The sequence below is a fragment of the Patagioenas fasciata genome, chromosome 2 (assembly GCF_037038585.1).
Source record: "Patagioenas fasciata isolate bPatFas1 chromosome 2, bPatFas1.hap1, whole genome shotgun sequence".
In the NCBI taxonomy this organism is placed as follows: domain Eukaryota; kingdom Metazoa; phylum Chordata; class Aves; order Columbiformes; family Columbidae; genus Patagioenas; species Patagioenas fasciata.
Window position 1 is genome coordinate 162,293,533 of NC_092521.1, and position 14,396 is coordinate 162,307,928.

At 44.2% G+C, this 14,396-nt stretch overlaps 1 protein-coding gene across 4 annotated transcripts in view; it reads left to right on the forward strand.

Annotated features, from left to right (window-relative positions):
* Nucleotides 1-14,396, forward strand: part of PRKAG2 (protein kinase AMP-activated non-catalytic subunit gamma 2) — a 237,468-nt gene that overhangs the window by 64,268 nt on the left and 158,804 nt on the right. The window contains exon 1 of one of the 4 annotated variants that reach the window (XM_065831780.2): nt 6,439-6,549. The exons of 2 other annotated variants lie outside the window; for them this stretch is intronic. In XM_065831780.2, the coding sequence (XP_065687852.1) occupies nt 6,469-6,549 (81 nt within the window). In that variant the 5' untranslated portion in view covers nt 6,439-6,468. Of the gene's footprint in view, nt 1-6,438; nt 6,550-6,630; nt 6,712-14,396 lie in introns of those variants that run through there. One more of the 4 variants, XM_071805334.1, reaches the window with a different exon arrangement.

A 14,396-nucleotide genomic window follows, 5' to 3' on the forward strand; every position in this document is an offset into this window, starting at 1 on the left:
CCACCCCACTCCCCCAGATTTTTGGCGTTGATTCCCCCGTCCCTGTTGCTGCCACAGCCCCCAAGAGCCATGCACGTTGCTGAGAGGGGGATCAAGGAGGCAGCGGCAGGGCTTAGATACCTCCCCTCATCCGTGCTGCTCTTGCCACATCCTCATGGAAATGCTGGACCTTAGGGGTCCTGCTCTGATACCAATGAAGCTAAAAAATCGTATTGCAGAGAACACATTTTCATAGATCCCAATAATGAGTCTTGGGTACGCACACAGGTATACAAGGATTTGATGCTGATGCCCATGGTTGGAGCTTTTACTCTTAACCCACCACTTCCTACCCTCATTTGTTTTCCTCCTGTTTCTAGACGCTGCAGTATCATCCTTCTGATGTCTTGTGGGACATTTTCTGTACCACAAACAGTGTTTCTCAGCCAAGCCACAAAGGTGTACATTAGAAGCAGGGTAAGATCCATTCCTGTCTTTCAGGACTTCTAAAATTCAATACCTTTGTTAGATAAGGAACATGCTGGCCTCTCTGAGCTGACCCACAGCGTGTAATTCAGGTCACACTGACTCACTGATTGCTGCCATTGAGTTTCGCACAATTCTGATTCAAAACCTCCCAGAGCATCCCTGATACCAGTGTCACACCCTCTAAATGTGTCAGGCAAGGCTGAATGAGGGACCACTGAGCCTCCTACATCACTTTTGCTCTCTGATTTATTCTTCCTTGAAGTTCAGGACATCTTTGAGGGACTTCACCCCCATCATAAAGGATTAAGATCCAAAGCATCGGTTCTTTGCTCCATGAGTTTCTGGATGCTGTGTCCCAGCCCAATTCTTATAATCTCTGTCACTCAGGGACCTCCAGTGACCCCAGACACAGCACAGCTGGGTGCTGTCACGTCCAGGATTCAGGATAGAGGTTGTGTCCATCCATCTGTGTAGCTGTAGACAGAGGGACAAGGTGGGAAAGTCACACAGAATCATACAGACTGGTTGGGGTTGTAAGGGACCTCTGGAGATCATCCAGTCCAACCCACCTCCTAAAGCAGGTTCACCAGAGCAGATCACACAGGAAGGTGTCCAGGTGGGTTTGAATGTCTCCAGAGAAGGAGACTCCACAGCCTCTCTGGGCAGCCTGGTCCAGGCTCTGGCACCCTCAAAGTAAAGAATTTTCTCCTCATATTCAGATGGAACCTCCTGTGTTTCAGTCTGTGCCTGTTGCCCCTCATCCTGTCATTGGGCACCACTGAACAGAGTCTGGTCCATCCCCTCGACACCCACCCTTGAGATACTTATCAGCATTGACAAGATCCCCTCTCAGCTTCTCTTCTCCAGGCTGAACATCCCCAGCTCTCTCAGTCTCTCCTCATCAGAAATATGCTCCAGACCCCTCAGCATCTTTGTAGCCCGTGGTGGGAAGGGTCAGTGCGGAGCAAGGCACAAAGCTGCTATTGTGCAGCATCCAATACTGTCATTGTATGAACACCTGATAATTTCAATATAATTTGCATTTGAGAATATATGTAAATACAAGGAAAAAACCTCTACCTTACTCCTACTGAAGAACTAGGCATTAATTTGAGCACGCAGTGATCCTGCTTTTGGTACTCGAGCTGGCCAAGGCATCTCTGGCACAGTGTGATCCACCTTTGTTGCAGAGGCTTGCAGGTGCTCCCTCCCCTGGGAGAGACGGGCTCTTACGCATTGGGGTGTGGTGTTTCTCACATGGATGCTCTCCTTCTGGCTTGTCAACAGAGTCAGGAATCTCAGCTAGTCCATTCATTGCTGAGTAGATCATGCTGAAAAATTGCAAAGAAAAAACTATAACCGAGATGAACAAAGGAATAAATTCTGGATTTTTTTCCCATGGGAAATCTCTCTCTGGTCCTCTTCCTTTCCATTATGTTCTATCTCCACCACCGTGATTTCCACTTTTGCCTGGTTTGAGGGGATGGACTCCACAGTTCATTCCTACCTCTTATTCTTGGGGCTTAATTTTTTTTTTCTTGTACTCCCTTTTCCAGCCCTTTCAGATCACAGCTGCTCTTTGCTAAACATCAACCAACTTTGGGTGTCCTACCAAGAGCTGCTGCAGTTTATGGCGCAGTTCAGGAGTTTTCTTTCCCCGTTTCATCTTTCCATTGGGCTCTGCTGGTTTTCCAGCCACCGCTGTCGTTTTTCCTGCCCTTCAAGGAGTTGCTTCTATCACCTGAGCATCCCCCAAGTGCGTTGGCTTCTTGGCTGCAGGCTGCTGTGGTGCACATCTGTATTGTGCATCGCTTTTGGTTGCTGCTCCCTGCGCTCAGTAGGAGCGGGGATAGGGCAACCATGAACGCGATGACTGCGTTTCTTGTTAAAATGTGAAATACCTTTCTTAATTAGGCACTGAACAAATGCCGTGTCCTGCCATGCAGAGCTCTGGCTCACCATGCACTTCGGTAATCACTATATACTGTTTTTCTAAGTGCTATCTTCATAGGCAGGAGCTCCATTGATTTCATGACACCACTTGCTTAGTAAAAAGAAGGAAACTATAATGGAAACAGACCCCATGAAGTCATCTAATTTATGTAGTACTTACAAAACCACCAGATCTTTGTGGAAAATTATAGAATATAAATAACACCAACCAATAGTCAGGCATTTTCAGTCTTCTCTGGGAAACTGTGCAAGGTTGCTGTACTGCCAGTTTGAAATTTATGATACTTTAGGCTTGTACTTGGACCAAACAGATGAAATGGAGTTGGTGTTTTTGAACAGCTTGGGGGAATCGTGCAAGAACTGTGTGCAACCAAATCTGCCCCTGATTGAGCATCTGGCTCTGAATTTTTGCAAACCAGAATTGTTGAAGTCTTCAAATGGAAAAACAAGATACAGATGGCACAGCACTGACTGTTTCACTTGGGCAAGTAATTCTGTAGCTTTACACTAGTGAAATGTGATAGTCATGGAGCTGCTTTTGTCATAGTTTGGTCTTTGGACCATAAGTGTTTGATTCACTGTCAAAGGCACCAGTGGGTTTTGGTGATTTTTCTCCCGTGGTGTTACTGCCCAGTACAGCGTGAAAATCGTACGGCCAGTCCAAATATGTGGGTGATCTAGAAGTGCTCCAAAAGGAAATATTTCTTAAAAACATATTTATAAAATGAATAATGACTGCTGAGCTTGAACTGCAAAGACTTAGCGTGGGAAAAAAAAAATCCGAAAAACCTGTTTGCATGGAAGATTTATTAAATAAAGCATTTTCTGGAGGCTTATAAATTGTTCTTAATATATAAGGAAACTGCTAGAATTTTGGATCCCTTTTCATACAAACTCCTAGAGCTTGTCAGTAAGTTACAGCTGAAAATATAATCTAATAACTTTATTTGGGTGATTTTACATGTTGCACCATCTCGTGCAAGATGTTGTACAGGAACTCACTGCTGCTTTTTGTCACTGAGGCTGCTGCATTTCAGTCCTGAGCCTCAGTATCTCTGATCAGAGCACGGACACTTGAAACCCCAGTTTGAAACAAGTTAGTTATTCAGAAATTGGTTTGTTTTCTTTCTCGGATATTCACTAGTCACCCAGCACAGGTCTTTGATCCAGGAGTATTTCAGTCATAAGAGAGGTTTAAGTTCATTAATAAAGAATACATAAATATTTACATAAATGTCATTTTGACACCTCATGCCTGTAGATTCGACAATAGCCTGGGTGACTTTGGCAGGATACTTTAAAATAATGCAAGTAGCCATTAAATAATGGTAAGAAATTCTAGCAATACAAATTCCACTGCCTATTTTTCATCCCAGAAGACTGAAAGAAAATGGCAAATTATTCAATGTTTTTCATGGATATCAAAAACTGGAGAGAATCCAAAAACTCGTTCAGCAAATATTTATGAAACGCTATCTAAACCATTAACTGTTCTCCTTATCCGAGATGGAGTTGTGCAATCTGTTTCTCCTGCTTCATGCTCCTTATCCAAAGGTGGGGGAGGAAAAGGCCCGGCTTTGAGGCAGAATTTGTGCCAAACCAGACTTTGAGACCAGAAACACTTCCGAAGATTAATTAAATACAATTAGTAGGTCTGGGTGATTATTGAAATTGGCTACATCAAACTGAGCCCTGTGGGTAATTTGAAAGGGCTGATTTAGGGATATAAGATATTTTCCTAGCTGTTAGTACCCCTTTTATTTGATCTGGTCTCTAATCAGAGTAAACCTGTGAAGTTAGCTGTACATGGAAGCGTTTGAGCTGGGCCTTGCTTTGCAATCTGGCTTGTAGGAGGATCTCTTTTAGTCCAAGGTGAATCCAATCTCCCCTTTTGCTGTCTCTAGGTCAGCCACAAGCACCTTCCTTCCCCCTTCAGCTGAAGCAGGAGAGATGCAAATGTGTTCTGCTCAACCAGCTGGTTGACTGGTTTCTCTGGTGCCTCTGGAAGAGAATTTAAGAGGAAGCTTGTTTATTTGCCTAAACTATTTGTATATTCTGCATGCATAAAATATTCATTTAGCTGGGGAAAAACTTTCTAAAAGCTAAATATTTGTTCATTTCTGTGTTAAAAAGGGCTGCCACCGAGCTTGTCTTAAAATGATTAAATTAATAGCTGCAATTTGCGAGTGAACCATATGGACCATTTTTGTTTCGAAGGGACCGGGATGTGATTGCTGCCTGGCACATGAGGGGCATCAGCTGCACCTCACCTCTGATGCTGCCAAAGAAAACGTACTGCCTGGCTTCAGGGCTATTTATCGTCTGATAGGGCAACAAAGATGCTGAAGGGAGTGGAGCATCTCCCGTGTGAGGAAAGGCTGAGGGAGCTGGGGCTCTTGAGCTTGGAGAAGAGGAGACTGAGGGGTGACCTCATTAATGTTTACAGATACATAAAGGGTGAGTGTCAGGAGGATGGAGCCAGGCTCTCCTCAGTGACAACCAGTGATAGGACAAGGGGCAATGGGTTCAAACTGGAACACAAGAGGTTCCACTTAAATTTGAGAAGAAACCTCTTCATGTTGAGGGTGCCAGAGCCTGGCCCAGGCTGCCCAGGGAGGTTGTGGAGTCTCCTTCTCTGCAGACATTCAAACCCGCCTGGACACCTTCCTGTGGAACCTCAGCTGGGTGTTCCTGCTCCGGCAGGGGGATTGCACTGGATGAGCTTTTGAGGTCCCTTCCAATCCCTGACATTCTGTGATTCTGTGATTTAGACAGAATTAAGGGCAGCGTTGGTTGCACGCAGTCACAAAGGGTGTGGGGTCCTGCAATGAGTAGAATAAATAGACTGAGAGTGATGTGTAAGCCAAGCCCACCTCACTGTAATAATTTAGTGACATATAGTCATTAATTAAAGCACACTTTCCATTTTAAAGAGTCTTTCAATACATCACCACAAGTGTTATTTCGAAACAGCCAAGGAAGGGCTGGCAATGCTTCATGGCTCAGGATCTGGCCACCTGTTTCTCCAGAGAGGTGTCAGTTCATTGCACGAGTATTTTGATGCCTTTTGTTAAAATATTGGAAGCTGCAGAGATGATCTTTCTGCCTTTGTGCTACCAGAAGTGACCTGATCTGTGCCAAACTTCGTTAGCATCAAGGATATGGCCCCGTGATCTGGAGGTGGTTTCTTTGCCAGTAAAGGCCACTGCAAGATGGGTTGGTGGGGTAGTCAAAGCTGAACGCGATTATAAAGAGGGATTTTTCAAATTATTCTTGATGAAGGAGAAAACTCAAATCCCCACCATCCCCCAGCTCCTACTGGGGGAGTTTGCTCACATGAAACCCTTTCAAAATCTTTGCTATTTTCTTTAATTTTAATGGTAATGCTATACTCTGCAGTCATACGCTGTGTTTGCCCAGTGAGATCTTTATAATAAATTACAAAGTCAATTAAGTCTTCCCGTGTTTGTACTGCAGATGGGAAAATTTAAGCCTGGAGCAATAATGTGACTTTTGTACAGCTCCAAAGTGGGCTTGTGGTTAAGCGTGGAATAGGGCTGTTGTGGTGCAGCAGCCGAAAATGCATCTGCTGCTCTGTGCTGCCTTTCCCCAGGTATTAGACACTGATGCAGACGCAGCCTCAGTTATCTGAAACTTCTGCTATTTAAAACGGCATCTTTTTTTTTGCTTCTGATTGCATTAAAAACGTCTGCGGTGATTTGAACTCTCCAACTTCCCCGGTGCACCCGCAACATTTCGCTAATGCACCCAATACGCTTAATTACCTGCTCGCACCGACCGCGCGCGTCGCCGGCCCCCGGCGGATTGAACGTGGCAGGTTGCTGCAGTCTGGTGATCGAATCTTGCCATGCCTAAAGCATTTTTTGGCAGGGAGCCTGCGGCGAGGAAGAAAACCATCGCCTGCCTTCTCCTGCGTTACCTACGGCTCCTGCCATCCTCTCGCGGCGATGGGAAGAGGGAACACACCCAGCCCTGGTCCCCATCTGTTGCAGCATCGGCTTCAGTAGCAGAGCCCGAGATGTTTAAATGCGCTTGCCTTTAGGGAAAAGCTTTCAATGCAGTTCTTCGATGGACGTTTCCAGCCAGACTGCAGGGTTTTTCAGAGCTGTAAGTCAGAACGGGATTGGATTGCCTGTGGGTTTCTTTGGATTTGATTATTTCATTTTGTAACGTATTTATCTCAGCAAGGGGGAATAGGTTTTGCATTCATTTAGGTGGATGCCCGAGTGCACTGCAGGACTGCTGGGCGGCAGGCATTCTTCAGGCTCTGTAAGAAATGCATGATTCTCAGGGACTTTGCTTTTTTTCATTGTGTTTTGTCTTTTGTATGCATGGCTGGCACAGGGCTGTTGTCCTGTTTTTAGGGCATTTAATTACAATAGATACTCCAAGGCTGAACAAAATGTTATTTTATCTAGTTAAAGAATGTAAGAATGTAGCTTAGAGTTGTTGCTGCTTTTTTTTTCCCTTGCATAACTTTTCCCTAGTGTTGTGGAATGAGAGATTATCTTTTGGGGGGGTGTTTATTCAATTTCAGCCTAAACGCATCTGGTCTCTGCCTCCTGCAACGCCTGGTTTCTCATAGTGCTCATCTCAGAGCAACCCGAACCGCCGGACAACTAATCAACTAATTGTGGTGGCTCGTCATTACAACCCCCAAATTGCAGGGATTTTCAGGAACTCCTCTTTTGCTTATTGATTTTAATTTCATATTTGATGAGATTTGTCAGGATGAAGAAACATATTATAGGCTTCATGCATCCTTGCATTTGTCCCTTTCTGCTACCAGATTTGATGGTGATCACACACAATTTGTGCCACAATTAATGGACCTGTGAGATAATGAATGTCTGATAATAATGAGCCTGACTTCCCGGGGATCAGACACCATGCCTGGAGGGTTTCAAGGTGCTTCTGTAGTGGGGTGATGGGAGGAGTTTGGTGAACAGCAATTCATTCTAGTGTAAAATGCAGGGTGTTTTGCCAACATCTTGTGTGTTTTGTGTGTTGGTCACCGTGTTTTGGCTGCTGCTAAAGGCCACAGGAAAGATTAGGGTGTCTGCTTTTGGGGAAGCAGGAACCCAGCACAAGAAGATTCTGTTACACTTAAATTTTGTACATTTTTGGTACTGGGAGTGGGTTAAAAATATATTTATTTTGAAAAATGCAACAGTTTGAAATAAACAATAAAAAACAACCCCCCAAAACTCATCCCATCAATCTGTACTAGGATGCCTGACGCTCATCAGGAAGAAATTAGGGCAACTAAAAGCAATCTGGTTGCAAACCTTTAAAGGCAAAGCACAGAGCTGGGGGACATCACCTGTAGCCAGAGTTTGCTTCAGGCACAAACAGCCACCGAGAGAATCCCTGTGTCATGTCAGATGTGTGGCCACCCACAGATGTCCAGTGACGAGCTGATTTGGAGCCAAGAAATACTTAATCATCTTTAGTTTAAAAGAAACGACAGTTTAAAAACTACGAGAGCTTGTTATGTCTCTATACACACAGTAGATTATTATAAACATTTAGAATATATATTGTCTTATGTGAGAGCATGTTTTATATGTGTGTAAAAATATGATGCCCTGTGAGATGAGCTGTTGCACATCTGTATCGGGGAGGACACAGTCACCAGTGACAGACTGTGTCTATTCCTCACTGTGGGTGCTTTTTACTGCTAATGCTTTTGCTTTTAGAACTGATCCATGTTTGGATCAACTTATCTTCCTGCTCTGATGTGAGAGACACTTTTCTAATAGGCATATAATGACTTTTAGTGCCTGATGGTGGTTCTAAGTCCAATTTCCATTCCTAATAGGGCTCAAAATAAATGTTAATAAAAACTTTAATTTAACTGTGTCCTAATAGTTGTCCAGCTATGTGATACATAATGATAGAAATGATCATTTTTGATGAGAAGAAATAACCAGTTTATTTTTAGGGCCGTATGACTTGCATGAAGTTAATTTCTGGTAGTGAGGAAAACAATGAAAAGCAAAGTGAGGATTGATAACATTTTTCTGAATCACGGTTTCCTACCTATGAACTTAATTAATCGGTTTGGTCATCTTTTGCTCAGTTTTGTATCCTGCTTGCGGGAGGTTTTTGGTGCGACTCCTTGGCAGGGCAGGTGTCTGTACAGAATCACAGAATCACAGGATTGACTGGGTTGGAAAAGACCTCAGAGATCATCCAATCCAACCCTTGGTCCAACTCCAGTCCGTTTACTAGATCATGGCATCAAGTGCCATGACCAATCTCAGTTTAAAAACCTCCAGGGCTGGTGAGTCCAGCACCTCCCTGGGCAGCCATTCCAATGCCTGATCACTCTCTCTGCACAGAATTTCTTTCTAATCTCCAACCTAAATTTCCCCTGGCAGAGTTGAAGCCCATGCCCCCTTGTCCTATTGCTGACTGCCTGGGAGAAGAGACCAATCCCCACCTGGCTAGAACTGCCCTTCAGGTCGTTCTAGAGAGTGCTGAGCTCACCTCTAAGCCTCCTCTGCTCCAGACTGAACAAGCCCAGCTCCCTCAGCCTCTCACCATGGGTCTTGTGTTCAAGTCCCTTCCCCAGTCTTGTTGCTCTTCTCTGGACCCGCTCCAGCACTTCAATCTCTTTCCTGAACTGAGGGGCCCTGAACTGAACACAATACTCCAGGTGTGGCCTCCCCAGTGCAGAGTACAGGGGAAGGATCACTGCCTTTGTCCTGCTGACCATGCTAATTTTGATACCATAGCAGGGGCTCTCCCTGTGCCTTGGTTTGGTAATTCCAATGCGAAATTTAGTTTATTTTGTGGCAAATGGGTTTGGACCGTCTGCCACATGGAGCAATGGCCCTTTATCAAGCAGCCTCTCCCCTGCCAGGCTCACACTCTGCCCATCTGTCACCGTGGCCGGGGTGTCCTGCTTGCTTGGAAATGTTTCCCACATTCTTCGAGGAGGAGCAAATGCTTCTCAACATGTTTTGATGCATAAATCCAAATCCAAATGTGGTTTGCCTGTTTCAGCTCACCAGTGTCTGCCGCGTTGCAAAACTATTGCATAGGGCAGAAATAACTTTTGGCAACATGTGTGTGTAGGTATCAAGATCAGGTTTTAAACTGGGTTTACCTACCTGTGTTTCCTTGTGTTTTCTCCACGGCATATTCAGGTAGGTCCAGTCTCATTGTGATGCTGAAATGGGCACATGAAAAACAAGGTATTTAAAGTCAGAAGACTCTTACTAAAGGAGCCAGAAATTAATATAGCTCATTAGTAAGGTTTTTTTTTCCCCTGTGCTGGATCTAACATTTTAGCAATGAGTGTACAGTCATTAGAAAAACCCCCTCAGTGTGCATTATTTCTGTCCTTCCCTTTCCACGTGAGGATTATTTCCAAACTGAACCCACTGCAAAAACGTGTTTTCAGTGATGGCTGTTTCAAGTGAGGGTGAGTAATCCCTTTGTTCTGTTCTTCCGTGTGTCTCACTGTTCACAAGATTTTCCAGATGGGTAAATATGGTATCTATCTTTCTTCCAGAGATGGTCATTGGTGTCTTCTAACACCTTTTTTCGAGCAGAGCTGTGATGTTTTTTGAAGCGTATCCCTTGAGAGCCTTAACGAGCGTCTGGGGCTTGCTGTGAGGAGACCTGGAAGTGCGAGATACCCTTGGACTTTTCCTTAGATCATGTCAGTTCTCTTAACAAACATCCTTTTCTCAGAGGTCCTACCAGCTGGCCTGTTTTCTTAAAACTTAAATCTGAGTTGTTACAGTTGGACACAGCGGTTCCTTCATTTTCGCTCCGATGGGCACTTACCATGTCGAAGAATTAACCCTGTTTCCTACACAGCAGCCAAAGCTGTGTAAAGAAAATGTACATTTTAGCAATACTTAGAAATGCCAACAGAGCTTAGGACCTCGTTGTGCTGCCCATTGTAGGGATGCTTATAGTGTGTCTAGACTGCAAGCAAAGACGTGATTGAAGCCGGGCTTAAATTAGCCTGGTTGAGTCCTGACAGCTGCACGACAGCGGGAGCGAGGAGCTCGAAGTGAGCTCGATTGCTGGAGTATTTACTCATCCTCCCATGGGATTTTGCAGCCTACGCTCACCCGTGTGTTGTCATGGCTACACTGGCATTGCTGCCGTGCGGGTACAAGCGAGCTGGTGTAAGCCACGCTTGCGATTCCCACGTAGACATGCCCGTAGTAAGATGCAATCCCTTGCCTGGACAGCTTGCTTTTTAAATAGAGGGGGGAAAAGGAAAACAGGTGATTTTATTCCCATTTTATAGGTAGTGAAGTGGGAGAGGTAAGAGACAGGGTTAATTTCTCATCCTATGGTAGGTCATCCAAGGTTTAAGCAGATTGACCAGCCTCTCTCCTACCAGAAGAATGGGAACAAATTGCCCGTTGGAGGAGATATTGGTTTTTCCCTGCTCTCTAGGTTGGACAAAAAATGTGAAGTAGGTGACAAGTGTTTTGGATGGCTGAAGTTAGGTGACACCTGTTCCATCCTTGATGCCTTCCCAGATGTAAACCAGAAAACCAGAGCAGGCAAGGAGAATCTCATCACTTAAGTCCACCTGGGGAGCTGTTCTGGACTGGACATGCAGTTTGGATTCCCCAGGATGAAAGATGTAATTTATCAGTATTGCATGGCACCGCTAACTGGAACAAATAATAATGGTACCAAATCTCAGCCCCTCTCAGCTCAAAGCCAAGGGTGGGACCTGAAGGGTGGACAAGCTGGATTTAGGGTAGAGTACTGTTCTATGAATGTAATAATGTTTTCTAGACTATCTCTGAGAATTTGGGTTTTCTTCTGCCCTTGAAGGCTTTTTATATTGTCAACTTTGGCAAAATGTACCCTTAAACAATGAGTTCAGAGAGTGGAGACTGAAGACCTCCATTCTTCTGGGAAAAAAGAACAGTTTACACTATGAAATAAAGCATATTGTATATATTGGTCTCTTTTTACATGTGGTGCTAAAACTGTAAGAAAAGCTATAGCAAAGTGATTGTAAACTTTGTAGAGATGAAATGGTTCTCTGCAGCTGCAGGGTGATGTAGGAAAATGAGAGCACCAGGAAGGGAATCTCTCTCATCCTGGGCTCCACACATTGCCCTCTTTGACCTCCCATTCAGGCCTTCAGCACACCAAGCATGGAGCCATCCTGGCCTTCCTTTCCTTGCCTAATTCCCTCTTTGCTTCTACCTTTTTTCTTTCTTTTTCAGTTGAGGGAGTGCTTGATCAGAGCAGGTCCCTCACTTGCTTTCCAGCTGTAAGCTTTCTTCCATTTGTTAAGATTATTCACGGTTATTAACCAACAAGAATGTAAAGAGGAGGCAAGAGGCAGCTGTCTTCCCAAATGAAGTGAACTGGAAAAAATAGTTGCAGTTTTTATGGATGAGATTTTTTGGCTGGTGTGAATCCCACCTTTTAAAGTGGAATATATGCAAAGGAGAACCCTGCAAGTCCTTCTCAGATGAGGCCATCAGCTGCAGGTCTTCAGTTCTGATTTTGTTTTGTTGCACTCTTCCTTGAGGAAATGGTTTTTGAAGAGATTTGGCCTATAGGCCAAATCCCCACCCTATAGGGGGGAAAACATAAAAAAATCAGAACACAGTGACTTTTAAAGTAGCTGAAGTGTAGAGAAGATTTAGAAAACCTCACGGTGATCCTTGCCTTGAATCCGCTCATATTGCCCTCATGCTGCAGCATCTCAAATGTTCTCATTACATTATGGAAAAATCATCTTTTGTTTCCTGCGGTTCTGCTGTTTCACTGGGGCTGAAGAGATGTTTTATAGCAAATGCTTTTCTCTGCAGATACCTTGGGATCCTGTGTCTCCTTTATGTAAGACAACCATAGAACTGCTGGAATGCAATTCTGTTGGCACTGAGTGCGTACCATCTGAAGGGTAACATTTCCAGTCTCCTGCAGTGCCTCCCTATAGTCGTGTCTCTTTTGGTTGTTTCTTAATTCCCTCATTGTTCATCTGGCCACGTTTTCTGGGTCTGAGGTGTGTTATTTTCTGCTTTCACCTTGTCTCACGTTAAGTTCAGGTGCTTCTTTGGAGGAAAAGTCTCACCAGAGGAAGGTTGTCTTTGGCTGAGCACTCAAGAATAGCACATAATAATAGGCTTGTGTGTAGATCATGGTGTTACAGGGAATATGAGAATTGTATTTTCCTTGCTTTCTCTGCTATTCTTTCACTTTCTCTCTCTTTTTTTTGTGTTGTTTAAATGCCGTTTTGTTATTTACCCATTTGCTAGGTTGTCCATCTGCCATTGTAATAAACATGCCGCCAGTCACTGCGCTGTGTGGTTCGTGGTGTGAAGGAGCTGCCAAACCAGGCTGTCGTGTGCATGGAATCATATTCAGGCTTTGTCAGGGAGCCCCTCCTGATGGTCTGGGATTTACTGATGAGGCGGAGAGCAGTAACCTTCACCACAGCATTTCCATCCAGCCCTAAGCTCTCTGGACATTAGAAATGTTACGGAGCTCCAGGCAGAACTGATTGCATCCCACCCCAGGCTGTCTCTGCTCAGCTCATCTGCAAAGACTGAATCACCAGAAGATACGATGGTGTTTCCTGGCAGGAGAGCATGAGGCGTGAAAGAGAATTTCATTTTTGCTGTGAACAGCGTAGGAATGTGTTCTAGTGATTTAAATCTGAGATTGAGAACAAAAACCAATCTGCAGTCTCTTGGCAGTTTTTGTTGATGAACCTTGTCTACAGCCTTGGAAAACAAAATGGGGAATTTGCTGTAGAGTGCTGGAGATTAATACCTGTAAGGATCAGTCAAGAGGTCAAAAATGAAGAAGGGTGTGCTGGAGGCTGCCGGTATCCCATGATCAGGATAACTCGGGAGGAACAGCTTGGAAGACAGCTGTTTTCAGGGGAATATTGAGGACTTACTGATTTCGTGGTTCCCTTTATTCCTTCCCCTTGAACTTCTTAGTTTTAGGAGCTCTTTCTGACCAAGTGATGTCAATCCAAGCCGAGCATCCCATGAGTGAGAACAGGGGGGAAATGGCTTCAGGAGCTTTTAGTACTTTGCCTGTTTCTTGTTGCAGCTGGAAGAAAAGCCTTTAAATTACATGTTGGGTGGTTTTCTTATGTGAAGTTTTTGTATGTGAGGTTTTTGATAGAACACACTGAGTAATCACCTAATACAATTTTCACATACTGAGGTTGGAGTTAGATTTCAGCCAACCATAACTCCCTAACTTTTTAGATTGTGCCTTTTTGGGACTGAATATTTCCTGTTTCTTCCATTCACGCCATTTAGGGTGACTTACCCTCTGTTATTTCCGATTTGATGCCATATGCACCTTGACACTGAATTGTGCACAGCTGGTCCTGCACAGTCAACCGACTGATTTCAGGACCACGCTGCCTCTGGTGTCTTTATACTGTGGACAAAACTGAGTCTCTGTATCTCATTTCTACCATCTCAGACTCTCCAGACCCACTCAATTGTTCTTTTTTAATATGAATAGCCTTAAAAGTCATAGCAAGCAAAGAAATTGGAATAGCCTTGTGAAGCACAAAGTTGGCTTGCAGGAATCTAACCAGCTTCGTACATCTGTTACTGCCCACTCCCATTGAGTCATACCGAGACTTAGTCACCAGCATCCTCAGTCTCACAGTGCGGCTGATGGATCTGTCTCCAAAACACATGCTGCAGGCTGGATGGCATGGGGGAGGGAGAAAAGCAAAACAATGAGCAACCTACTCCTAAAGGAATAAAGCAATGTAGCAAGTCTTATTATATAGTGCTGTGACTAGTATATTAAAAAAAACCCCAAAAATAAAAGGACAGAAAATCTGTATGTGTTTTGGATCTTCCCTTGTGCAATAATTGAGTGATTCGATATAAATCCCCAAAGGCTTGCAGATAGATTTGTTCTAAAAAAGAAGAAATTTTCTATTCAGTCGCAGCTACCAAGCTCTGCCCTCTATT